At 34.4% G+C, this 25,994-nt stretch overlaps 1 protein-coding gene across 1 annotated transcript in view; it reads right to left on the reverse strand.

Moving 5' to 3' along the window:
• LOC128549064 (uncharacterized) overlaps positions 1-19,731 on the reverse strand; it is a 38,358-nt gene extending 18,627 nt beyond the window's left edge. The window contains exons 1-12 of the mRNA XM_053525158.1: positions 15,426-19,731; positions 15,231-15,258; positions 9,241-9,824; positions 7,012-7,083; positions 5,917-6,318; positions 5,426-5,641; positions 4,987-5,150; positions 4,857-4,905; positions 4,448-4,560; positions 2,699-2,764; positions 1,469-1,538; positions 959-1,095 (exon numbers count right to left, since the gene is read on the reverse strand). Of these exons, the coding sequence (XP_053381133.1) occupies positions 959-1,095; positions 1,469-1,538; positions 2,699-2,764; positions 4,448-4,560; positions 4,857-4,905; positions 4,987-5,150; positions 5,426-5,641; positions 5,917-6,318; positions 7,012-7,083; positions 9,241-9,655 (1,704 nt within the window). The 5' untranslated portion in view covers positions 9,656-9,824; positions 15,231-15,258; positions 15,426-19,731. The remainder of the gene's footprint in view (positions 1-958; positions 1,096-1,468; positions 1,539-2,698; positions 2,765-4,447; positions 4,561-4,856; positions 4,906-4,986; positions 5,151-5,425; positions 5,642-5,916; positions 6,319-7,011; positions 7,084-9,240; positions 9,825-15,230; positions 15,259-15,425) is intronic.
• Positions 19,732-25,994: the final 6,263 nt, after the last annotated feature.

A 25,994-nucleotide genomic window follows, 5' to 3' on the forward strand; every position in this document is an offset into this window, starting at 1 on the left:
TCTTAAATGCATTTTTGGCATCTGACAGAGGAAGTTATAATGTCAAAATTAGGTAAAAAAACCCCCCAAGAAATGTCAGGTATCTACGTAGAGTATCCTTAACATGTCGTATCACACATTGCAATAAACAGCTGACAACTCATTAGTAACAAGGTATAAAAATGTAACAGATGCAACTTAAAACAATGCGCAGGTAGGTAAGAACCTTTACTCAGATTCGTTCATAATAATATGAGTACCTAATGCAACTTCTTAAGTTTATACAGATGGGAAAATACATATCTTTTAGTTACAATTTTGTTGTAAAAGTACATATATTATATAGATATTTAGTCTGCACATCTTTTAGGTCCTGTATTTTAAATGAGAGCACGTATAGAGCATGGACCTCTTGGTCGATTGGTTAACGTCACTGTCCCTCACCGATGTTGGCTAGAGCCTCACGCAGAGCGTTGAATTCTTGATGTGTAGAAACCATCCAGCTGGCATACGGAAGGTCTGTGATTCTACCCAGGTCCCCCCATGATGAAATAATGGACGGAGGGGCACCTAGGGTCTTCATCCACAATAAAAGCTGGAAAGTCGCCATATGACCTATGACTGTGTCGGTGCGACGTTAAACCCAACAAAAAATGAAAAACAAATAACATAGAACATATCAAAATGATATTGGAATAAGGATTACTAAGTAAGGGTTACTAAGTACTAGGCCTAAAACTTGCAGTATTTTAATGCTTTTTGACCCGTGCTGATATTAACCTTGAACTGAACATCGCAAACAGTTTAACTAAAATCGGAATATGGCTTAGTTAAGAACCGGCGATTAGTTTTTCACTGACAGACAGGCAGAATGACAGGCAAAAGACAAATGGACAAAAAGCATGGACTTTAAAGCGGTGCTCTAGCAACACAAGAATAAACTCATTTTCTAATTTGATAATGTAAGCCTTGATCATACCTCATTGATTTCGGATAAAAGACTTGGAGACATTTCCTTTGATGTATCATCTTTTTCATGGTCTTCTGAATATGGCTGATTTCGTTTATCTTCAATCAGTATAGACTCTGTTATACCTTTTTGATGTTGCGACTCGACTGTAATATGCAAATATGAATTTAAGTTCAAAAACTATACTTCAGGTTCAGCTGGTAGGTTAAGGTAGGCTTTTAGTGCCAAGTGTACCATTTTTGACGTATCTGGTATGACGCGTCAATGGATCAAACCTCAATCTTTCCGCACTTAAAGTGGACACTCTACCACTGAGCTATTTAAAAGTCAATAGCCCACTCCATATTACTTTCCTCTCATGAGTGTTACATTAAAACACTTCATGCAATATGATATTTTACTAACAAGCTACAGACCATCATATTTATATATATATGTAGTTATAGTTCTTATTTTCTCTTAAAATATAGATAATGTAGAGTTTTCAGTAACACAGCAATATAACGTACCGTAACTTACCAGAACTTACGGGTACAGATGTTTTATCGACATATAATGAGGACACTTCGTTCGCTGTGGTTACAATTTCCTGAATTAAAATTGATCTATCAGAAAAAACTGACTAAATACATAAAACAGACTCAAGTCTCAAGTTATATGTACTCGAATATATCACAATTGAATATTTACATCAGCTAAATGCTTACTATTATATAAATATTGGATTCCTGAGAGGGTGATATGAAAAATGTTCACCGCGAGATATATGAATATTGACCGAGGCGCCAGCCGAGGTCTATATTCATATTTCGAGGGGTGAACATTTTTATATCACCCTCTCAGGAATGCAATATTTATTTTATTATACCGATAGATATATTTACTAGAAAATCAACATAATAATTCATTTAACATTAAAAAGTAGTTACTAACCAAATAATGAAGACAGAATTAAAGACTCTTTACTTGTCAGCACTCATAATTTGTGGCGACTTTGCTGTGTAATAAGACTTTTTTGATAGATTTAGTCGAGACGTTTACATATCGCTGACCTCTATATTTATTATTATATTTCAACATTGTATCAATCAGTAGCATTTGGAAAACGGCGATAACTTTCTTTTTTGCTAAACGAAACATATATGTGTGAGCACTCATTTTCTTAGTTAGATCATTTCCAAACTTATTGTGGTAGTTTCGATTCGATATTTGATGAAAATTTGTTTTCGAAATATTTTGCACTTAGCATAAAAAAGAAAATTCGGCCGTGTTCGCACATGCCAAAAGAGGTTAATTTAATCCTAAAGTATAATTATATAAGCGCCTCGTCTGAAAATTTATCGACTCAGTCTTTAATCAATGCGAAAGTATCAATCTCTCAACGGGTGATATGAAAAAAATAATATCACATGCGCAGAAAAACAAAATAACGCTGTTGCGCATGCGATATGAAATTATGGATCATATCACCTGCGCAGGAATTGAAAATAACGATTTTGCGCATGTGATATAAAATCACTGGGGAATATGATATATTATTCAAGTTAAACTAATGGGAAATTTGCATTGGACATTTATGTGAGGTATAATAATTATATTATATACCTATATTTTTGCATCATATACACCTTAATGTCAAACTCTGTATATTTTTCAGTGCTTATATGGTTAACCTCTTATCAATAACAGAGCAAGTCAAACAAAAAATATTATATAGCATAGATGGTTTTGGAAATATTATTTACTTACATTTTTTATTTTGCCGACTCGGTTTTGCAGTTCATACAAAATTTGAGCTGTCTCCTTTATATTATTCTAAAATAGAGGCAAACAAAACTGATTGCTATCATAGCGGCGACATTACATAGAAAATGTACACAGTGATAGACTTCATAGATTGCATCGACAATTTCATTAAAGGAGCAATGGAGAGGTTTGATAAGTATATCAGTGGATGGCACCCGCTTAAGTGTAGTTCTGGAAAATTTGTTTAGAACGTGTTACGTTAAATGTTATTTGTTTTCTCCTTTTGAAGAATTACATATTACTTCTAGTGAAATCAACTCTAATATTTACAGTCACAATATTACAACTGAGCTAAACTAAAAATTAAACCATTCATTTTCTATGCTACCTGAACACAAGACAGATTTGGTACATGTAACTTTATTATGAAATTAAAGAAAGAATAGATAAAATCAAAGCTTATTTTCCTTAGGCGACTTGAATATATTCATTCAGCTGCCTTCAGTTTTTTTTTTCAGTTTTGATCAATAAATATGTATGTTTGAGTAATTACAGTCTCCTACTAAGTTTACACGAAGCAAGGCAAAATACAACGGCTTGCATATTATTGACAGTGTCCTTTCTTAAATACTGCAACAAAATATAAGGACATGCATACTTTCCAAATTGCCAATGATGTATAAATAAAGCTCTCCTATACTTTTAAATGTTAAAAGCTGAATAGTGTTTTGGACAGTAGGACACATACAGGCAATGACGTACATATTTTCTGTATTGCCTCCTAGACATGTACAAGATGACAAAAATCTTTTGTACTTTAAAAGTCTTCTCTAATGATCTAGTGACAGAAAGACAGACTGCCGAAGAAATGGATAACGAAATGACGTAAAAACGCTCAACATTTTCCATAAGTTATAAGCAAGGATTAACCTTTTTCAAGTTTCATATACGATATCATCCAACATCTTTGAGACAGACGGACTAGGGCAGAAAAGGGAAACAAATGTAAGTTTCTATAAAACCTTCTATCTTTGTAGAATATTTTTTGAAAAAAAATCTTTTCAAAGGACTATTAAATTACCATGATAGCAACCTTGATGTTCTGTAGTAATAGAATACAGCTACATGTCTAATTTTCTATATGGTATTTCTCATCACACAAAGTGTTATTTAAAATACCTTATATTCTTTTAAGCTATCTCAGTATCACGTTTATTCCGACAGGCATAGGACAGCTGGAATAACACAGATGAACGGCGGCGTACCTATAGTCCTCCCTGTCCTGGTTTTATCAGTATTATGTTACGATAAATGTGTGAAATATCTAAACTACACACGTCGTTATTTTGACAGCATCCATTCATAAAAACGATTTTTCTCCAAATAAAAAATACATTCCATTTACTTCCTTTGAAAACGTTCGAACCTTAGGTGATTCTTACAAAATACATCATGTAAGAACATTTTAGCAGAAAATTCTTAACATGAAATTTGTCCGATCGAACAAAGTATTCTACGAAAAATTGAGTATAAGAACAGCTGCGTCATGTTTATCGATCTGATATATATTTCGTTTCATAAAGAAAAGCGAGTTCTTAAGCGACTTCAAATGTGCTTTCTCCTTCGTAAGGATGACCCCTTGCAAACTATCTTACTAACCGTCATTACAAATTGTAAATAAAAGCTAACACATTTGAAAACATAGTTATACACATATGCCATCATGACAGCTTAAAATATCCATATTACTACCATGTTAAATTGCGATTCGTCTTCTTCTATGGTTCCTGTACCCATCTGGACGTCTTCATCTTGGTACTGCAATTCGGTTTCTGTTAAAACTCCATCTTCTTCTTTGCTAAACTCTGTTTATAATTTGTAGTTTATCTGTATTATCATGTCTAAATATATTATCTTATCTTATATTAGACTGTAAATTTATTTTGACGGAAACTAATATACGGACTTTATCAATTGCTGTATAATTCATTAGTACATATTTACTTGCTATATCATTCACTTTTTCTTCAGTCGGAACAATTAAAAGAGTCCCAACGTTCTCTTGATCGACATGTTTTTTTATGTGTTCATTGATATTGCAATACGGTTGTTAAAGCGAACTTCGGATGTATATAAAATAAATTTCTCTTTTCATACATACCGTGTTCTGGATTCGGCTTCTTATCTGACTGTGAGTCTTCCACAAATCTCAAATTAAACAAAGCGAATGTAAAAAAAGAAATAACAAAGCCAGTTCAAATCTCTTTAATGAAAAACAAAGGGTCACATACCTGCTCTGTACGTACGCTATCTCTTTTACTCCTACTTTCTCTAAGTGTCTGTGATTCAGTTTCCAAATACGTTGGCGTAACATTACCTTCGACGTCAGTTATATTTTGCGCGCATAGCCAGTCATCTTCGTTAAGATCTTTTAAGGAGTCAGATGTGTCGGTATCTAATGTAAATACAATGTCAAAACAAACAAATTGAGAAATTTGACGTTTCGATGAACAACAATTTCGGAAATGAGAGATTTTTTTCAATGTATGCCTCGAATCATGGCTGAATGTATAGCATACACATTGGCGATACATTGAACGTTTTGGTACGGGCAAAAATTAAGGTGCGAACAAATTTAGATTAAAAGATATTTTGAATGCATTTCTTACACAACAAATATAATAACATTTCTGCTAAAACAAATACTATTAAGTTTAGCATAAATGATACCTGTTTCTTCATATAGATCCGAAAGTACTTTCAAATCTGCGAAACCCTGTACAGATACTTTCTTATCATACTTTGAAGACAACATATCGGATATGTGATTGAAACTGTTCGTCGTTTCATTGTCACTAAGCAAAGATAATACATGCCGAATTCCTTCTGAGGACGAACATTCAATGGCAACACTCAATCCACCTTCTACTTGACCTCTTTCGTTACCTGTAGAAAGTAATTTTAAAACAAATCATACTGGATTATAACTTTTGTTAGATACTTCTATAATTGATAAATTATACAAATTTTTTATCATATCCTTATTCTTCCGTGTATAAGTGTACTTCTGTAGCTGAGAAACTGCATTTGATAATATCACGTTTTAGCAGTGAATTTTTCAGAATGTAATCCAACGTTTGATGCAATGAATAACTGAAAAACGTGAAGCAAAACTGTTAAAAGTTATGTCCATCTGAAAGAATCTTTTGCATTCAACTTACGTGGATCTTTTAACACGCCACATATGCTTTCTAAAGGGATATTTCCTCGCACTGCGAAAGCCTCTCCATACATGTAGGATAATTCATCTGAAATTCTGCTTTGTATTTTTTCAAAATGCTGACTACCTATATAGTCTATCACATGAAGAATTCCTTGACACGATGAGCAGGACAGGAAAAGTGTTATACAATTCCTTTTGATTCCAGACGCTGTAACGTCAGGATGGCCTGAAAAGCGTCTGATCAGCGTTTCAACTTCTTTATCCAAATGATTAGAAGGTGAAAGGCTTGTATTGACTCCATCATTTGCAAGAGCAGTATTGTAAACCTTTTCTAGTGTATCCTCAGCATTTCTTTTCGTTTCCTCTTCTTCGCACACTGTGACTAATTTTATCTGAATTTCTGCAAATAAGAGGCAGATAAATTAATACCGATTGAAGACAACGTTTACAGTCGCCTGATTTTTTCCCTACGTTGAATCTTAGATGGTAATTTCAGTTTTGACCAAGAAAATGAAATGTGATGTACATTATTTTGAACACATTCTTTTTACTGCAGTTTGAAACATAACAATATATCATTCTCGTTCAGTTTAAAGCAGTAAAGTCAATCACACTACTGCATAACAGAACATATATTCAAAACTGATTATGCCATATCCAGTTTATTGTGGACAATTAATGAAAGCCAACCCGCGTAGCTCAATATGGAGAGCGCAGATCTACGGATCTCGGGGCTGCAATTTCGATCCCCGGGCCGGGCGTATGTCCTCCGTGACGATTTGATAAAAGACAGTGTGTCTGACATCATTCGTCCTCAACCTCTGATTCATGCGGGCAAGTTGGCAATTACTTGCGGAGAACATGTTTGTACTGGTACAGAATCCAGGAACGCCGGTTAGGTTAACAGCCCGCCGTTACATAACTGAAATACTATTGAAACGGCGTTAAACCCAAAACAAACAAAATTAATGAAAATTCAGCAATACGAATTCAGCAATATGGAAAGCACATTCTAAACAGTAAACACCGACATTTCATAACACATTAAAACCGCCCTAAGAATATGGCCAAAATGATAACACAAAACATTTACCGTGTGGAGTTTTGAAGTGTATACCGTTCTCATTCATTTCCCGTAAAGTATTTCTCAATTGATCCATATGCTCTGTAAACAATGATAGTAATCATAAACAAGAGGGTCATGATGACCCTATATCGCTTACCTGTTAAACTTGGCCTTGGAATCATCAAGATAAACATTCTGTATTAAGTATCATGAAGATAGGGTCATAGATGTGGCCTCTACAGTGTTGACAAGTTTTTACTTTGATTTAAGTAGCGACCTAGTTTTTGACCCCACATGACCGAGTTTCAAAACTGGCATGGGACTTATCACGATAAACATTCTTACCAAGTTTCATGAAGGTAGGGTCATAAATATGGCCTTTAGAGTGTTAACAAACTTTTCCTTTGATTTGAGCAGGCGAACTAGTTTTTGACCAGTTTCGAACTTGGCCTTGGAATCATCAAGATAAACATTCTGACCAAGTATCCTGAAGATAGGGTAATAGATGTGGCCTCTACAGTGTTAACAAGTTTTTCCTTTGATTTGAGTGATGACCTAGTTTTTGACCCAACATGACCCAGTTTCGAAACTGGCATGGGAATGATCAAGATAAATGTTCTTACAAGTTTCATGAAGATAGGATTATGAATATGGCCTCTACAGTGTTAACAAGCTTCTCCTTTGATTTGAGCAGGCGAACTGGTTTTTGACCTTACATAACCCAGTTTCAAACTTTGCCTAGGAATCATGAAGATAAACATTTTGACCAAGTTTCATGAAGATAGGTTAATAAAAGTGGCCTCAAGAGTGTTAACAAGTTTTTCCTTTGATTTGAGCGGGTGATCTAGTTTTTGACCTCATACGACAGAGTTTCAACACTGGCTAGGAATCATCAAGATAAACATTCTGACCAAAATTCATGAACATATGGTCATAAATGTGGCTTCCAGGGTGTTAACAAGCTTTTCCTTTTATTTGACCTGGTGACCTAGTTTTTACCCCACATAACCCAGTTTCGAACATGGCCTAGATATCATCAATATAAACATTTTTTGCAAGTTTGTTTTAAATCAAAGCACATATGAGAGCTCTATATGGCTGAAAGGGCAAAGATAAAAAAATGCCCCATTTAGGAGCACTAACTCTAGAACCCATGAAGGGATCTAGCCGGTTCTCGAAAAGAACCGAGATCTGATCGTGACTTAAGTTGTTTTTAAGTGTGGTTAAAATCAAATGTAACATGTCACTTCTATCGTGTTCACAAGGTAAAAATTTACCTTTCATGGGTCAGTCAGGGGCCATAACTCCGGAACCTATTCTTGGACCCGACGGATTCATCATGGAATCCAAGATATATGGCTGCTAAAGATATTTGCAAGTTTGTATCAGATCAAACCATAAATAAAGTCTCTATATTGCTGTAAAAGCCTAAATAGCAAATTTTGGCCCTTTAAGAGGCCATAACTCTGGAACCCATGATGAGATCTAGCCAGTTTTCGAAAAGAACTGAGATATTATGCCAATGCAAGTTGCATGCAAGTTTGATTAAAATCCATTGCAAAATGTTGTCTCTATCGTGTTCACAAAACAAAATAACAAATGTTGGCCCTTCGAAGGGTTACATGTATAACTCTAGAACCCATGATGGGATCTGGCCAGTTTTCGAAAGGATCCGAGATACTATACCAATACAAGTTGTGTGCTAGTTTAATTAAAATCGGTTGCAAAATGTGGTCTCTATCGTGTTCACAAGAAATTGTGAACGGACGACGGACGGACGGACTAAATGCGATACCAAAAGCTCACCCTGTCACTACGTGAAATGTGAGCTAAAAATATTTCTAGCAAATAGATCATTTTTGATTAACAAATGCCATAATGCATAGATAAAACGACATGATTCATTGTTCATTTTAAGCAAACCAAATTTAAACTAAGTCTTATGTATTTTTGTCAAAACTGAATCGAGCAAACAATTGTTATAACATTCTGTAACTTTCGACGATTTTACTTTTTTAATCTACTACAATTACCAGTTATTAAAAGAATATATGCCTTATGTTAATTTTATAAACAGATACATGTAAATCCCTTTTATAAGAAAGAAAGTATATGGTATGAAGTTCATAAGTATATTAGGAATAACTAATAATAAACAACTTTTCTTAAAGCAAACTGGATTAAATTTAGTTTACAGACGACGAAATGACATGACCGTGACAGCGTTACTTTGACAACAATAGGTTGTAATTATACCTTTATACAGATCTTCAATGCTTTTGATGTTAGCACCATGCTTTCCTAATTCGTTCAAATATTTATCTATCGTGTCACCATCGTGTACCTCAAATTTCGGATATTGTTGTATCATGAGATCCAACTTTTGTTTAGTTTGCAATTCAAGATCTGCCGAAAGTGATGTCAGGCTATGTATTAAAACTGCTGACTGCTCAAATAAATCATCACTCTCCTGTGCCACCAAGGATAATGCTGTTACAGCATACTGATTTCTAGCGTCCCTTATCCTTTCAATTTTTGTAACTTCATCCAAACTTAAAAAGGGGAATGAAATCAGAATTACAGATGCAATTATGGAAATGTCCCATGTAGATGGATCTGCTTCGCTTGTTTCTGGTGGCAAACGTTTGTTTATGTCTTCTGTGTTTGTCATTTCGTTTAAAAATGCTTCTTGGTTTTGGCGGAGGACATCTGAGAGCGTCTTCTGTGCACGTTCGCATTCCCGATCAAGAATCCCCAGAAGTACAAGCTTGCCGCCATCAAAGAGAAGTTTGATATAACGTATGTATCGTTTGGTGTTTGTTTCATTAGTAACTCAAAACCTATAACATTTGAAAATTTCAGTTACAGCAATGGCCTTGCCATTAAAACATTTAAAGAGGCATGATATACGTGTGGAAAATCACTTTTTATATGAATCTTATAATTGAAAAATGAAGAAAAATGTTGCTTATTGTATAGGTAATAAGCATTGTTATAGTTTAGTTCTATCTAAAAACAAACGATCATTTAATTCTTTTTTACCTCGTATAAACGTTCACACAATCATGTTATATGTGTAAAATTATCACTTGAGGTAACTGCGAACGTTATCCATAAACAACAGAAAAAGAATTTTACAGTAAAAAGAAACAAGAGTGCAGGACAGACGTTATAGTTCTTGCATTCCTTCATTTGCAATAATCTTAATGGTTAATCAAAAACTGATGGTAAGCGAGTTCTCAAAGCAGCGTCAAAGTGACGACACTTCAAAAGATATTGAGTAAACACATAATGTTATGGACGGACAGATAAACAAAACCACAGAGACAGACCATAGCAGACACACGGGCAGACATACATACAGCATTTATTTCATTGAGGATAAATTAATTTGGGGGGAATTGTGTCCCACAATTTTGTGGCCAGTTGTTAAGGACCCAACCTTTGATATTACAACAGTATGACTAAGACAGTATATAATTTATATACTGTCAATTTTATTTCTTGTTGTATGTTTCAAACAAATTTTGATATTTTGATATACATTGTTGTATGATATCATGTTTATATGTTCCGTCATTTATTATTAAATGACCTTTTCGATTCACATGGTTTTAGTCTTTTCTCTCTTGTATATCAAATAAAGAAAACTTCGTACATTCAATTGACCTTAAAAGGTAGACATAAAAATTAATTTATTATCAAATAAATGTATTTATGGATACGTTTAACCTTACTTCTTAACCTTATTATGATAACGCGAATAATAGGTCGAACCATTCTGAGGGCGAATCATGTTACAGACAAGTATTAGTAAGCACAATAAAGTCCGATTAGTATTATCATAATTTATGCATAAATCGTCAGCCATCTTGTTGGACTAAAACACAAAGGAAAAAATTCATTGCCCGCCCTCCCATCCCTTAAGCTTATTGATGACATAATTGTAATTTCCATTTTCTACAGTAAAGTTATTTTCAAATATACTGCTAGTCATTTAGTATTTAGACTTGTATACAAATAATACCATTTGTGTTCTTAATATCAATTAATTGTGATATTTAGTTATACATTGTTGTATGATATCATGTTTATGTATTCCAGTTGTTAAGGACCCAACCTTTGATATTACAACAGTATGACTAAGACAGTATATAATTTATATACTGTCAATTTTATTTCTTGTTGTATGTTTCAAACAAATTTTGATATTTTGTTATACATTGTTGTATGATATCATGTTTATATGTTCCGTCATTTATTATTAAATGACCTTTTCGATTCACATGGTTTTAGTCTTTTCTCTCTTGTATATCAAACAAAGAAAACTTCGTACATTCAATTTACCTTAAAAGGTAGACATAAAAATATATATACCCCTTACAGAAAAAGTAAGTACTCTTGCATAAGGATTCAGCAGATAACCTTGTTCTGACAATCCATTATCTTTTTAATCAGATGTAAGCCAAAGTTATGGAACTTATACCTCTCTAGAGTTGTTGTTGACTTTCGTTTTAGTAGCTGCGATATATGTATGTAGCTAATAAGATACTATTGGCATTGTAATGAAAATGTATATGTCGGCTTTCAGTTTGGTAGTTGCGATATATAGTTAATGAGATAACAATTCATCGTTGAGAAAAATCTCAATGTACAAACATGCTTTAAACGAGATAAAATGATAGCTATCTCTTTGTATAATCATGTGGCCGGCATGTGTGAGGTTTCTTTATTTTGTGATGTTTGAATAATGGCTAAACAGTAACAAAATACACTCGGTTGCGTACGAAAGACCGGTGGTGACTTCACACTTCATACTTCGCAGTTCACACTTCACACTTCATATATATAATGCTTAATACACATACATATAATAGGAAAGTCTGAAGTGTGAAATTTGGAGTCTGAAGTATGAAGCTTGATGTGTGAAGTTTGAAGTTTGAAGTGTGAAGTATGAAGTTGAACTATGAAGTGCAAAGTGTGAAGTTTGAAGTCTGAAGTGTGAAGTTTGAAGTGTGAAGTATGAAGTGTGAAGTCTGAAGTGGGAAGTTTGAAGTCTGAAGTTTGAAATGTGAAGTTTGAAGTGTGAAGTCAGAAGTTTGAAGTGTGAAGTCAGAAGTCTGAAGTGTGAAGTCTGAAGTTTGAAATGTGGTTTGAAGTGTGAAGTCTTTTTATTTTTTTTTTCTATTTTTAGAATAACCTGAAATTACCGAGATTGGGTATAATGAAGTAGCATTATGATTATGGCTGAGTTACTTCTGACTCCGGAGGCATAATTTGAATGAATATCGTAGAGTACAATATATTGTAAGAGAAGAAGATATTAAAAAGGTTTTCCTTTGTAAGTCCGTTTAAAAGTACTGTCCCTCGGATTGGATAATTTTGAATCCAATGGCATGATTTGAATACCTTAAAACTAGAAGACCGCTAGGTAATGCCACACACCATATATCTAATTTCTATGCCTTTCTGTTTTACACATGAAGATTTTTAAACATATTTTTCCTTTCGTTTACTATGGCAACCACATTTTTACATTGAATGAAATTGTTTTAGCAATTTGTATGTGCGTCACCCATGTACGGTGTTCCGTTTGGACAATCGTGACTTTTTATTTAATACTTAACCGCGATGCACGATGATACGATGACGAAAACGCGATGGCGCGATGTCAAGATGGTAAAACAACGATCGTACGATGGTGAAAATGCGATGGCACGATGATGAAATCGCGATGGTACGATGGTGAAATGTCGTTGTAATATCGCCTTTTCATCATCGTACCATCGCGTTTTCACCATCGTATCATCGTACCATCGCGTTTTTACCATCGTGTCATCGCGTTTTCATCATTGTGCCATCGCGTTATCACCATCGTACCATCTTGTTATCACCATCGTGCCATCGCATTTGCACCATCGTACCATCGCCTTCCGGCGGTCATGCGCAGTAGTACAGTATATGTGTCAGTAAAATACAGGCTTGATACAATCTCATTTTCACATTGCACTATGTACTTTATACATCCTAACAAGAATAAGCTTAGTTTGAATAATACCATGTGACTATTACACTAAATGGTAAATTTCGTCTCACAAAATGCATTGAGATACATTCATCTATTGTTGACAAAACTACAAGTGTACGGGACTACACATTTCTAACCGGAAAGATATGGTACGATGGTGAAAACGCGATGGCACGATGGTGAAACAACGACGGTACGATGATGATAACGCGATGGCACGATGGTGAAAACACGATGGTACGATGGTGAAAACGGGATGGCACGATGGTGAAAACGCGATGGCACGATGGTGTGATGGTGAAAACGCGATAGTACGATGATGAAACGCGATATTACATCGACATTTCACCATCGTACCATCGCATTATCGCGATTTTATCATCGTGCCATCACATTTTCACCATCGTACCATCGTTGTTTCATTATCCATCGTGCAATTGCACCATCGCGTTTTCGTCATTGTGCATCGCGGTTTAGTATTAAATAAAAAGTCACGATTGTCCAAACGGAACACCGTACCCATGTATCATTCCCGTGAGATGGTTTAAAAAAATATTCCAATAGTTTTTCTCAAGAAGATTTTGAACGGACAGACGACAGACAGTGAAGTTCCCTTTATTTTTCGAATATCAACAAGTGATATAATCTAAACTCTAAAAGTCGTTTATTTTCTTAGAACATTCAAAATGTACACAATCAATAATACTTAAAACTAAAAAAAGATATGGCATACACATCTATGCCAATACACAATAAGCAGATGACGTCAAGTCACGTGATATTTAATCTACGAAGTGCGAAGCGTGCAGTGAAGTGTGAAGTCTGAAGTTTGAAGTGAGAAGTTTGAAGTGTGAAGTCTGAAGTTTGAAGTGTGAAGTATGAAGTTTGAAGTTTGAAGTGTGAAGTTTGAAGTCTGAAGTTTGAAGTGTGAAGTCTGAAGTTTGAAGTGTGAAGTGTGAAGTATGAAGTCTGAAGTGTGAAGTATCAAGTATGAAGTTTGAAGTGTGAAGTGTGAAGTGTGAAGTATGAAGTGTGAAGTTTGAAGTGTGAAGTCACCACCGGTCTTCTTAAAATTATGTAAACAAGATAACTTCTCTAAGTTTATAGTAACAGCTCTCGTACTTTTATCACATTCGTAATAATTAATACCGTGTATTTATACTATATTACTAGACTGGAATCAAAATATTAAAAAAAATAAAATGTGAATTACTTACTATTCATTTAAATGTAATACCCTGTAGTCCCGAAAATAAGCTACATTTTAGTTAGGATATGGCAGCTTATTATGGAAACCAGTTTTTTTGGGGGTCCGGCGATTTTTTTAGTACTAATATTCAGTTACTGTTTAAAATCCGGCGTGTTTTCGAGTACCGAAATACTTAAGATACGGATGCCATATTTTTTTTTTAAATTAAAACATCCACGTCGGTAAATAGTTATATTTCTGACATATCTGTTTTGTTACAATCTGATACAATTTCTTATTGACAATAATCCGATGCTACAGATAATTACCCATTAAAAAGTTTTTTTCTGGCATAACAAACAAATATTAACTGATACAAAAATTTGGACGATTTATTTTTGAGTGCTGCTAATTTACGGGCCCTTTTTGCCTGTAGTAAAGTGGTGGCTTATTTTCGAGACCGGCTTATTTTCAAAACCAGCTTATTTTCGGAATTTCAAAGTATGTTAAGAGTGGTTAATATTCCAAGCCAGACACTAACTAAGCCAGGCAAATATTCCATAGGAAAAACCTGGTTTAAGGATGGCAGAATTCTTAAAATAAAATCATGCAGTGTACATGTATATGTATGGATGTGAACATGACTGATATAAACATAAATATATAGATATCTAAAACTGACCAAAAAAAAAAAAAAAAAAGGAAGAAACACAACAGCACAAGGAAGTGGTGAGATAACATTGAGCATTATAAACGACTCGATGACTGAACATCGTCTAATAAGTTGTTCACCTTGCTGATATATATGATGCGAAGTTGGGAACATTTGGATAGTTTGGAATGTTACTGTGCAGTGATTACCAACTTTTTCATTGAAAATAATTATTAACTATTTCATCACAATATTATTGCCTGCCCTAATTACCAATATTACATTATAACCATTTAGCATATTACTATAGACCACAGGCAAGATATAATGATGCTCTTGTTATTTCTGCTGCGTTAGTAAGATTATGAATATCCTACCGTTTAAATCCTTGATTAAATCGTCTGTCTGAAATAAAGCAAGAAGTAAAAGAAGTGAGTAAAATGTTCTAAATGTTATCAAAACGTCATTATACACCATTCACACATGAATAAGTTTTCACTTAATTTGTTTTAGAACTGCTAGGATTTGTTTAAACTTTTGAAATAATTATTATTTACCTATCCTTTACATACCTTTTCTTTCAGCACTTCAACTTCTCGTTTCCATTCTTGTAGCTTATGTAACTTTGATTTTATTGCAGCGTCGTCCTTATCTAGTGTTGAATGTATGCATTTAGAAATCCTTTCTTGCAATTCCTCTTTCACATCAGCGCTTATTTGTTGCGCAACCCTCAACAATGTAGTCGATATTTTATCCCATAGATAATTAAACCTTTCAAGTGGCATCTGAGCGAGAGGATGGTGAACAAGCTTATTTCGAAACTTTCTCAAGCGGTAAAGATCTGCACCTACTGAATAATCCTTTGGTTGAGGCGTTTTGACCGGAAAGGAAACGATACTACTAAACAAGTTAGTTATAAGTTTAATCAGGAGAGTGATATCAAACTTCTGCGGAACTGGGTCAGCTGCTGTGACTAAGATGAATTCATTTAGATTAAGAGCACCCTGCTTTTTTAGTTCAGACAAGATACGGATGTTCGTTCTGTCATGAAGGAAAGATGATACATCTTCGTGTCCGTCAACAGATATTAATTTCAAGAACAGGCTAAGAAGCGTGTCGGTACCAAGGTCAAGATACATGGAAAACAGTCGCAAGTAATTATTTGTATTTTCAATGTTGTCCGACATCTTTCTAATATAAGAATACTAGTTTATTAGAAATTGTCTGTAAGTTTCTGAAATCAAATAAATAATTGATCAAATTTCTCTCAAATCACACTGTTAGCTGACATTCAACAAATACATTTTCATTAAACACAAACATATGATATAAACTTAAATTTTACGAATTCACAAAGATAATGGTAAAACTAAACAGACGGTGTGAAGTAAAAGTAGCAAGATTATAGTAATCAAATGTATGTTTTCTCGTTTTAAATTTTTTCTGGCGGCTATATGTCTGCACTATATTGTATAAAGCGATGAGCAATAAAAACACTTCGTAAAAAGTCTTCTTCATAGTTTTCATATTGAATATTTGTATTCTAAGCAAGAAAATAACGGATTGTTCTCTTAGTGTTTTCAGCAACAAAAGTTAAAGTTTGGATGCCAATGAAATGTTGTACAGGTTTATGATGTACCAACGCTGACAAGGAAAAACAGAAAAATATTTCATTAAAAAAATTTCCTTTCCTCTAGATCAGTGGGAACTGATCAGTGAGCAGTTGCAGCAGTAAACTGCGACAACTGTTGGTAGTTACAGCAGTTAACTGCCACAACTGTCAGCAGTTACAGCAGTTAATTGTAAATACAACAATGACCATGGTTGACAAAATAAACAAATGATAATATTGGTCATTTAATTTAGTGTGAAGAAAGAAGACTAAGACTATAAATTTTGACAAATGAGATGCATCAGATCATGCAATTACCTCCCCCTGATATCACGTTATCAAAACAAAAGTAAGAAATATTGACTTGATTTTTTATAAAATACTCGTACATGTAGATGACTTTTACAGGCAAGAATATTCAATTTCTTATTTATCATGACTATTGAACAAAGGGGAGATGAAAAGAATAAAACAAGTGTACGCCCATGCGAATAACCGAGTGAGGGGGCATTAAAATCGGGCCTGTACAGATATTTGCGATTTTTCTGGGCGACGTTCAGTCCCGTAACTGTAGAAGAACGCGTTGTGAAGAGGATGGACGCCTACCAGGCCCAGGTGGTTGCCAGTCTTGTTTCCGAGCAAGGGTGGGCTGATATGTTTGACCAAGAACGCTTGAAAATTTTGTTTGTGCCTCCAGGGCGTCCCGGGAAAACTTGTTTCCTCACGAGATAAATTTGGATTTTGCCCTGCACTGATATGTTCTATATCTACTTTTCAACGCCCATTTCCTAAACTGAATAAGAACCCAGTGTATATAGCTTGTAATGTAGGCGAGATTATAAATATGCTCCAATGTTGATGAAAACTTGTTGCCAGTAATGTCGCTGCAGATATTAATTTAGGAATTATATATATTGACTTGTGTTAAAACAATAAAACATTGAAACCATGTATATCAATAATTTAAAATGAAATTTAAACTATCTTACTTAACGAACCCGGGAAATACCTGAAAAATATATCTGAATACTTTTAATATGAGCTTTTTATGGGCGTGTTTAGCTACAACTTTTCTTTCTTTATTTATCTATATGTTCAAACCAAATATTTGCTTTATGAATCGGAAGAGATACAGAAATAATCTTTTAAAATGTGCTTGCACCTTCCTTGGTTCAGTGTTGATTAATAACGAATCATTTGTTCCCCCCTGCATTGGGATTGGAACACCACCAGTTTTACTTGATTATTCGGCTGACTCAAAAAAGGTTGGCGGTTCTTAGCCTACAGAGATACCGAATGTACTCGTAATAAGGAGGGGCATACAAATAATATCTTCAACCACCACGCCTACTGCGATACCGCCATCTTACATTAAATGTGTTGTTGTGACTTATCATAATCCAAAAACACAAATAAACCAGATCCTGTCGAATTGTCTGAAAATATGAATTTATGACTTTTTTTGCTATATTTTATGAAGTTTATTCTAAAATGGCCGCCTCAGATTATTCTATTTTTCATTTTCCTACCAATTCAATTTCTTTAAAATGTACTATATGCACTTTGTATGTTACATTCATGAGAGGGTGTTTTTCCTACCAATTCATTTCTTTAAAATGTACTATATGCACTTTGTATGTTACATTCATGAGAGGGTGTATTAAACAAGTTTTAATCGAACATTTATTTCTATCTTGTGTTTCTAAAGCTTAAAGGTAGATTAATCACTTGTATTTTTATAAATTTAGTATAATTTGCAATATCTTAAAGATATGACATGAACAAAATATGTCTAAATCAACCATACTGTATATTTTTTAGATTAATATTTACAGTTGGAAGCCTATCGATAACATGATAAAGACAAAGTAAATGGATGTAAAAAGCAAAATGTGTATTTGATTCTTTGCATCTTATATATTTAATTTATTGAAGTTATTCACTTATCAATCAAAGCGATTGCACTTACTGAATTAAATAAGCCAAGGTAAAAATTGTATTGTAGTATTAGTACTTATTGTCTTTGTTTAATAAAAAGATAATTACAAAATGAGAGACATGTATCCAGATATTGTAGAATAAACATTCACGCTGTACCTATTTTATTTCCATTTTGGAGCTAAATAAATCAACTGCTTCTATGATATACAATGCTTTATTCTAAAACTATTATCTTGAATAGAATAAACAGGAAATACCAGGAAGTAATTTTAAGATACATTGTTGTTATCATTCTCAAATGTTTATTTGATGGTGTTTATCACATGTTGTCAATTTTAGAGCAATGCATGACTGAGTGGCTAAAAGGCATTCCTTTCACATTCAGAGCTGGAAGTTGACTTTCAAATCGTTTTGCCATCACCTATTCGGGGATAAAACCCTTCAAGTGACATGAAATTCTTTCAAGCAATACAACCAGTTTACTGAATGTAGTTGGTTCTACCCTGGCATCTGCCCATACATATAATGACGTGCGCCTTGGCACATCTTCACCATTTAAAGCTGAAAAGTTGTCATATTCCTAAATTGTTTTGGTGGGACATAAACCCTAGAAAAAAACAAAATGACCAAGGTCTTGAAGACAATCTTATGTTATACATATATGTTTAAAGTTTTACATCACATCGGCACAGATATATTGCAGCTTTCTATCTGCAATCGTTGAGGAAGACTCATGTGCCTTTCTTGGCACTATTTCTGGCATAGGTGGGCACCTGACCGCTGACCTTCCACAAGCAGGCTGGATGACTCACAAAGCAGGGCTCGAATCCTTAGAGACAATGGTGAAGTAATTTGATACCAACTTGGCTGTATAGGTACTTTGTTAACTGTACTAGATGGCCAGTTAGATTGTCAAAACTGAAACTTTATCGAATAAAACTTTTACATTTCGGTGCAATATAATGTGTTAATAAATAAGTGTATTATGAAAATAAAGAATAGGTTCTACATAAGTACAGAAATATTTCCCTTGCTATTCTTGCATTAATGATTTCCAGTTTTTAATACATGTAGTAAATCATTTACATATAACTTTGGTTGTCGATTAGTATATCAATCACATCCTTTTAAAATGTAGAAAAAGTTCAACAATAACTGGACCAAGATAAATGAAATATGATTATAAAAGAGGACCAATGGCGTTGAATTAATTGGGAGAATAAAGTGAAGTACCAATGTAAAACACGATAATGCTCAGCCAGAGACTTTTTAACTAGAAATGGCCATATTTATACTTATCTTGCCTCCTACAAGAATCTTGCATTTCTACTGGTCATCATACGTCACGTGGAGACAGGATATATTCCATATCCTGCAAGTACATTTCAGATTTCAGAATTTTGATTAAAAACAAAATTGCTGCCGCATCGCTAGCGAAATTGAATAAAGTCAGATTATAAGCTCCAGCTACAGATATCGTCTCCGATATAATAAAAATAGTGTTGTCTTGCCGTTCTATTTTTTTTTCTATCTAAATTAGGTTCGTGAAGTTAGTGAAAATAGAAGAACAGTAACTCTGTATGGGACGGCCAGGAGTGCCAGGTTGAAAGGTTGTTTCAGTTAAATCATCGTAAAGCAAAGGAATTAACACATTTGTAAGACAGCAGTTTGTTGTAGGATCATTTAATCTACCTGCAAGATAAAGGATTTAACAAGGACGGGACGAAAGCCGAAGTTTTAAGACATTTCTGACATCGTGTAATCTGATGATTATACGCACATGTTACACCAATTTGTTCGTATGCTTAATTCTGGCTGTTAACAATGCTTGTTTGTGTATAAGGCTGCAGACAGTTTATTAAAGTCAAACCTTACTATTATAATTCAAAACTGCTAATGCTAATGCATGTTGATTTCTACAACAGTATCCAAGTTTATAACACTATCATATTATACTTGTAGCAAGCTTCCAGTATTAGCGTTTGGAAAAGCTGTTCTCTTACATGTGATGAATGAGGATGTGTCAATCAAAGGAAAATCAAATAAAAACTCTAATTCCATAACCATATTTGTGTTTTCTTACATTATAATAGTTAATTATTGCAGCAGGGACTTTTGCCACACCCTGTCAATTTTGATTTATGAATACAATGTTTTTAAATAATTGATATTGTATTTGTTGAATGTCTTACATCTTTTTACAGATTTTATTTAGCATGTATTTGGAGGAATATGCTATTCTTTTTAAAGAATGACCACATTTTACCATGTAAGTATTAGATATATAAAAGGACGATTCTTTACCTACAACTGCACTTGTAAATTATATTTTTATATTATAAAAAATCAAACATTGATGAAAACTTTAAAGAAACATTATAAAGAGAAGCCTGTACCATTTAGAAATATAATTTTTTTTGTCAGAATACTAGGTTTATTTGAAGGCTAGATTAAATGTATTAAGGCATACTTACTGAGATATAGCAATTCTGAGTCAAAATGTCGACTCCTGCTTACAGGGGTCATTAATAAGGTCACTAGACCAAACTATAGGTAATTTTGTTAACGAGGAATTTGCAACATTTAACAAAAGTTGTATCTAAAGAACTGAATAAGTTTTGGCCTAGTGACAGCGTTTTTGATTGCCCTAAAACACTAGATCTTAAAAGCTAAACATTCTTAAAAGGATTCATGTACTCTTTTTAAGAATTTAGAAACTCACCCACTTTCATTAAGTTTGTAAAAAATCTGCATCTGTTGAACTGTATCCACAAGTTCATCTAAAGAAATTTTAGTGCGATAGTTAAACTTACGATTTCTTATTGGAAACGCAATGTCAATAACGTTTTTTCTGTCCTAATGTTACCCTTGTTACCCTTGTAAGTAAAAGGGGTTTTGCTCTTTTAAACACCGAAAGCGCTCGGGGTAATATTCAAATAATAAGCACAACTTATCGCCAGCTTAACACATAATTATACTATCAAGGCCTTTCAAGTTCGGCAACACGTAACAAAGATCCGGAATCTAACGAATATTACTTTATTGCATACTTATAATATCCAATCCATAGATTACCAAATAGTTAATAAATTTAACCTGAATTCGATACGAGTTTACTTCAATATCTATAAATAACTAATGCCTTGTAAATGAGCAGTGACTCGTAATATTCTGATAAGATAAGTTTAAAATACATACACAATCTTACACTAAACTTTAACGTGTCTGTTCTCAAATTTCAGCGCATAGTAATAAGATCCTTTCGATAACTTCAATATTTTTCATAAGCTGTAGAGCTAGCTGTGGTTAAAGGCTGTTACGACTTAAAAATGTAGTTGTAGTGTAGCGTGGTGTGCGGGGCGATAATATGTTTACACACATCCTTTATCCGAGTTAAATGTAAAAACGATAACTCTTTTGGTAATAGGTCACTTATCGTTTGCGAGTCGCAATATTGAACTTCCCTTATGAGCAGAATCAAGGTGGCCATTTTATAACTTGCATGTTTTGTGCTTTTAATTAATGACAAGATCAGGCTTTTCATGCAAGAATAAAGGAATAAAGAAAGTTATCAAAACGAAAGTTTTACACCATCTATGAAAAATAGCATGCCAAAATCATCGCTGCAAGAACAATGCCCAATTTTATTGCATTTCTTAATTTAATAGTCTTTACTGAACTTCAGGATATAAACGGAATGGGGGCCCATCCAGCTAGTTTTTTTTCCCCACAAAATAACGAGAATGTTCCTGAGTGTCAATTAACAAGCACAGAACCCTTCTTTGATTTGAATTTTCCGCGAAAAGGTGCCACATTGATTCATACAAAGCTACCAGCAGTTAGTTTTACAACTGACATCAGAATTTTACATGTGTCGCCTGTATAAATTTTTGTTAAGAATTAATAATCATTATCTCTCACCTTAATTTACAGACATCCAAAATCACGAAGTTCTAATTATAACACATATTGACGGGGCAAAAGTTCGAAGTGTACCCTGCTACCTAATTAATTCTGTACTTTGGTCTACTTAATAATTCTATCAAAGGTGTGACTCATACGATCAAACATAACCTATACATCTGCTCCTTGTTCGAAAGCCTGATGCAACCATCAACGTTTGTTGTTTTTTTCAACGATTTAACCTTTAGCCTGCTAAATTTTTAAAATGAACCGGTCCATTTTTCAATGTGAGCAATACCATTAATTCAATTATTCAAAGGTGTGTTATCTGAAAATTTACTGACTGAATAGCGAATTGTGCATACCAATAACTGAAAGTTTTATGAAACAAATAACCAGGTTTTCAATTTGGTTAAACCTTCAGTCGTTTTAACAATCTTAAAATATCTCAAATAACCCCTCCCCCCCGCCCTCGCCCCCCACCCCCACCCCCTCCCCAAAAACAATATATATACTTAGTACATATTAAGTATAATGTTACATCTTTTCTATTTGTTATGTAGTCTCAAGGACATTTTATCTGTTTGGTTGGTGTTATTTTATTTCCAAATACCAAGATAACGTTAGCATCAAGTAGTGTTTTATAGTTACGTTTATGAGTACATGTATAACATTCTATTTAGATTAAAGGTGTCGGATTTATGTCGTCACCTTAGCGCAAAAAGTGAATAAGCCCTTCTTTAAGTCAATGGAGTTATCCACTTTTTGCACTGAGGTGACGATGTAAGCAACATTTTTTTAGCATTTTTTGTTTATCTTCTGTTTAAGACAAAATTTACGAATACATCCGTTTAGAAATATTTGCTTCGTTTTGAATGTTTTTTATTTCTTTTAACTGGCCTTTAAGGCAGAAATATCTAAAAAGCACCGTATTTCTTTTCATATCCTTACAATTTTACATTTGCGTTTGCTAGATCCTTATATATTTTAACTTTTTTTAGCCTATAGGCATGTTAAAAACTCTTTGAAGCACCACAATTCATTTACTAGGAATCCAATATAAAAAGGGTGTTGCTAAATCTATGCAAGCTCCCATTCCTTATCGATTGCCGTTAAAACATAAGATTGTCTGTTCAAACATTTAACAAAAGTTTTGAAATTTCTTTACCATTCCTTATGTCTATCATTCGTATGCTATAACCCTGTCTTGGTTGGGAAACCGGGATAGAGCAATCAGTTTTAATCTCGAAAAATATTGAGAGCTACATTACTCACCCCGTCGTCGGCGTAGGCTAGTTGTTAAGAAATAGTAATATCTTGTATACCATCAAAGATATTTTCTTCAAACTTGGAACACTTTTTCATTAATTGTTTTCATTAAATGTTTAACCTTTTCTACATGTACACAAGAGTACATAACTCTTTCAAGTATTGTGCCTGAATTATGGCCCTTTTTGGACATGGAGATAGGTTCAGATTACGTGCAAGTTCATCTTTTAAAAATATATTTGACACGTGGCCCTGAAACTTTGAACTCTTGATTTATAACATTCTTTACCAATATGCAAGAGTGCATAACTCTGTCAACTATTTTGGCTGAATTTTGCCCTTTTTGAACTTGGAAATTGGTTCCGTTTTCGTACAAGTACATGTTTTGTCAAAACTATTTGACATCTGGCTTTGAAACCTTGATTATTTGTTAATCGTCATAATCACCATCTGAAGGCAAGAGAACATAACTCTGTCAACTATTTAGGCTGCAAAATGCCCCTTTTTGATTTGGAAATTGGTGGCGTTTTCGTACAAATCAACATTTTGTCAAAAATATTTGACATGCAATCTGACTAAAGTAATCTCCAATTAACGCTACTCTTTGGATCTGAAGACGTACTATTGATAGTCTCGTTCCCTCCGCTAGCCAATCAGAGCCTTGCTTTCAGCATTTTGAAAGTTAAAGTAGAAGTTAAAAAAATTATATTTAGCCTGGGTTTTTCATTTTAACAATTCTTATGACAACCACATCATGACTGCGCCCCCGTGTTTTGAGAGGAATCATATGTCCCAGTACGGACTTGGTCACGTAAGGTGTCAGGCAGCTGGTTAGTTCTGTCGGTAGAGCACTCGCCCTGTAAGCGATATGTCCCAGGTTCGTGCTCCGGACTGGCTGCAAATTTTTCTCATCCTTTGATATACGACGCTTTTTTGATGGTTCAGCCAAATGCTTGTTGAAACGAATCGTCTGACTGGTTGAAAAAAAAATAGATTTGCGAAAAAATGAATAGCAATATCGGAAATCAAGATAAACAGAAAGATAAATGGGAATGGGTCATCCTCAGATCTTTGTTAAGAGGATCAAGTACTGTAGTAAGATTTTTCGACATGTGACTTCGAACACTTGTTTATCGTCATAATCTGTGGGCAAAAGTAGTTAACTCTGTCAACTATTTTGGCTTAATTACGGCCCTTTTGAATTTAGAAATCAGTTAAATATTTCCTACCTGTCCTTATTTTTTCTTACCTGTTTGTCATATGGATTTGAAATTTTGACCACTTGTTTGCCGTCATATTCTACATATGGAGACTCTACAGTATACACCAAAATTTCTGCACGGATTTTAGAAGTGTAATAACTTTTTCAAATTTTGACCAATTGTCCTAAAACCGGTTTTATTTTAATTCCTACACAAATCTACAAATTATTGTTCTAAAGATTCAAGTAAGCGACAATGTCTCGGTTGAGTGGTCATGGTGAGCACGAATTTCACGTGCAATGTACAACGTGTAGATTCACAATGTAATTTTGAGTTTTTATGCTTATCTTGTTTTGACTAAAGCTGACACGTCATTCGCCAGTGCATAACTTTAATTTATCTTGACGTTAACGTCACAATGAAACTCTCAAATGAGGAACTTATGCGCGCCATAGGCCAGTTGCAAGGTGGGATCACTGCGTCTAAGACAACGATACGGCGTTACCGAGAGAGTAAACGACCGTCGACGTACAGGACGTCCACGTGAAACTACACGTCAATAGGACAGGTGGATAGTTTTAACTCATCTACGAAGACGTTTTGAAGTTCCTATTCATACTGCTAGGATCACGCCTGGCAGGACCCGTCGTCATGTGAGCGCGCGTACGATTAGACGTCGTCTACGTGAAGTTGGAGTATGTGCAAGACGTCCATATTGCGGCGCCCGTTTGACACCTAGGCACCGCCGGAATCGTAATGACTTTGCCAGACGTCATCAAAGATGGCCATTACAACGTTGGCGTCACATCCTGTTTACCGACGAGTGAAAATTTTAGATTGATTTCGACGACCGACGTCAGCACATTTACCGACGTCGTTATGAGAGGTTCGCCGACGCCTGTGTCATGGAACGAGATCGTTTCGGTGGCCCAAGTACAATGGTATGGGCTGGATTTACGTACCATGGGAAAACACGTTTGGTTTTCTTGGATAACGTTAACGCCGGAGCTAGACGACGTGGCCTAACAGCTCAGTGTTTCGTCGATGAAATTTTACGTCCTATTGTCGTTCCATACATGCGGCGGAATCCTGGACTCATTCTACAACAAGATAATGCATTCTTCCCATTCAGCGAGGTTGACAAGAAATTTCCTGGGTCAAAAAACATCGACTTTGTTGATCCGTGGCCTGCCATGAGCCCAGACTTGAACCCA

Source organism: Mercenaria mercenaria, chromosome 15, assembly GCF_021730395.1.
Source record: "Mercenaria mercenaria strain notata chromosome 15, MADL_Memer_1, whole genome shotgun sequence".
Lineage (NCBI taxonomy): Eukaryota > Metazoa > Mollusca > Bivalvia > Venerida > Veneridae > Mercenaria > Mercenaria mercenaria.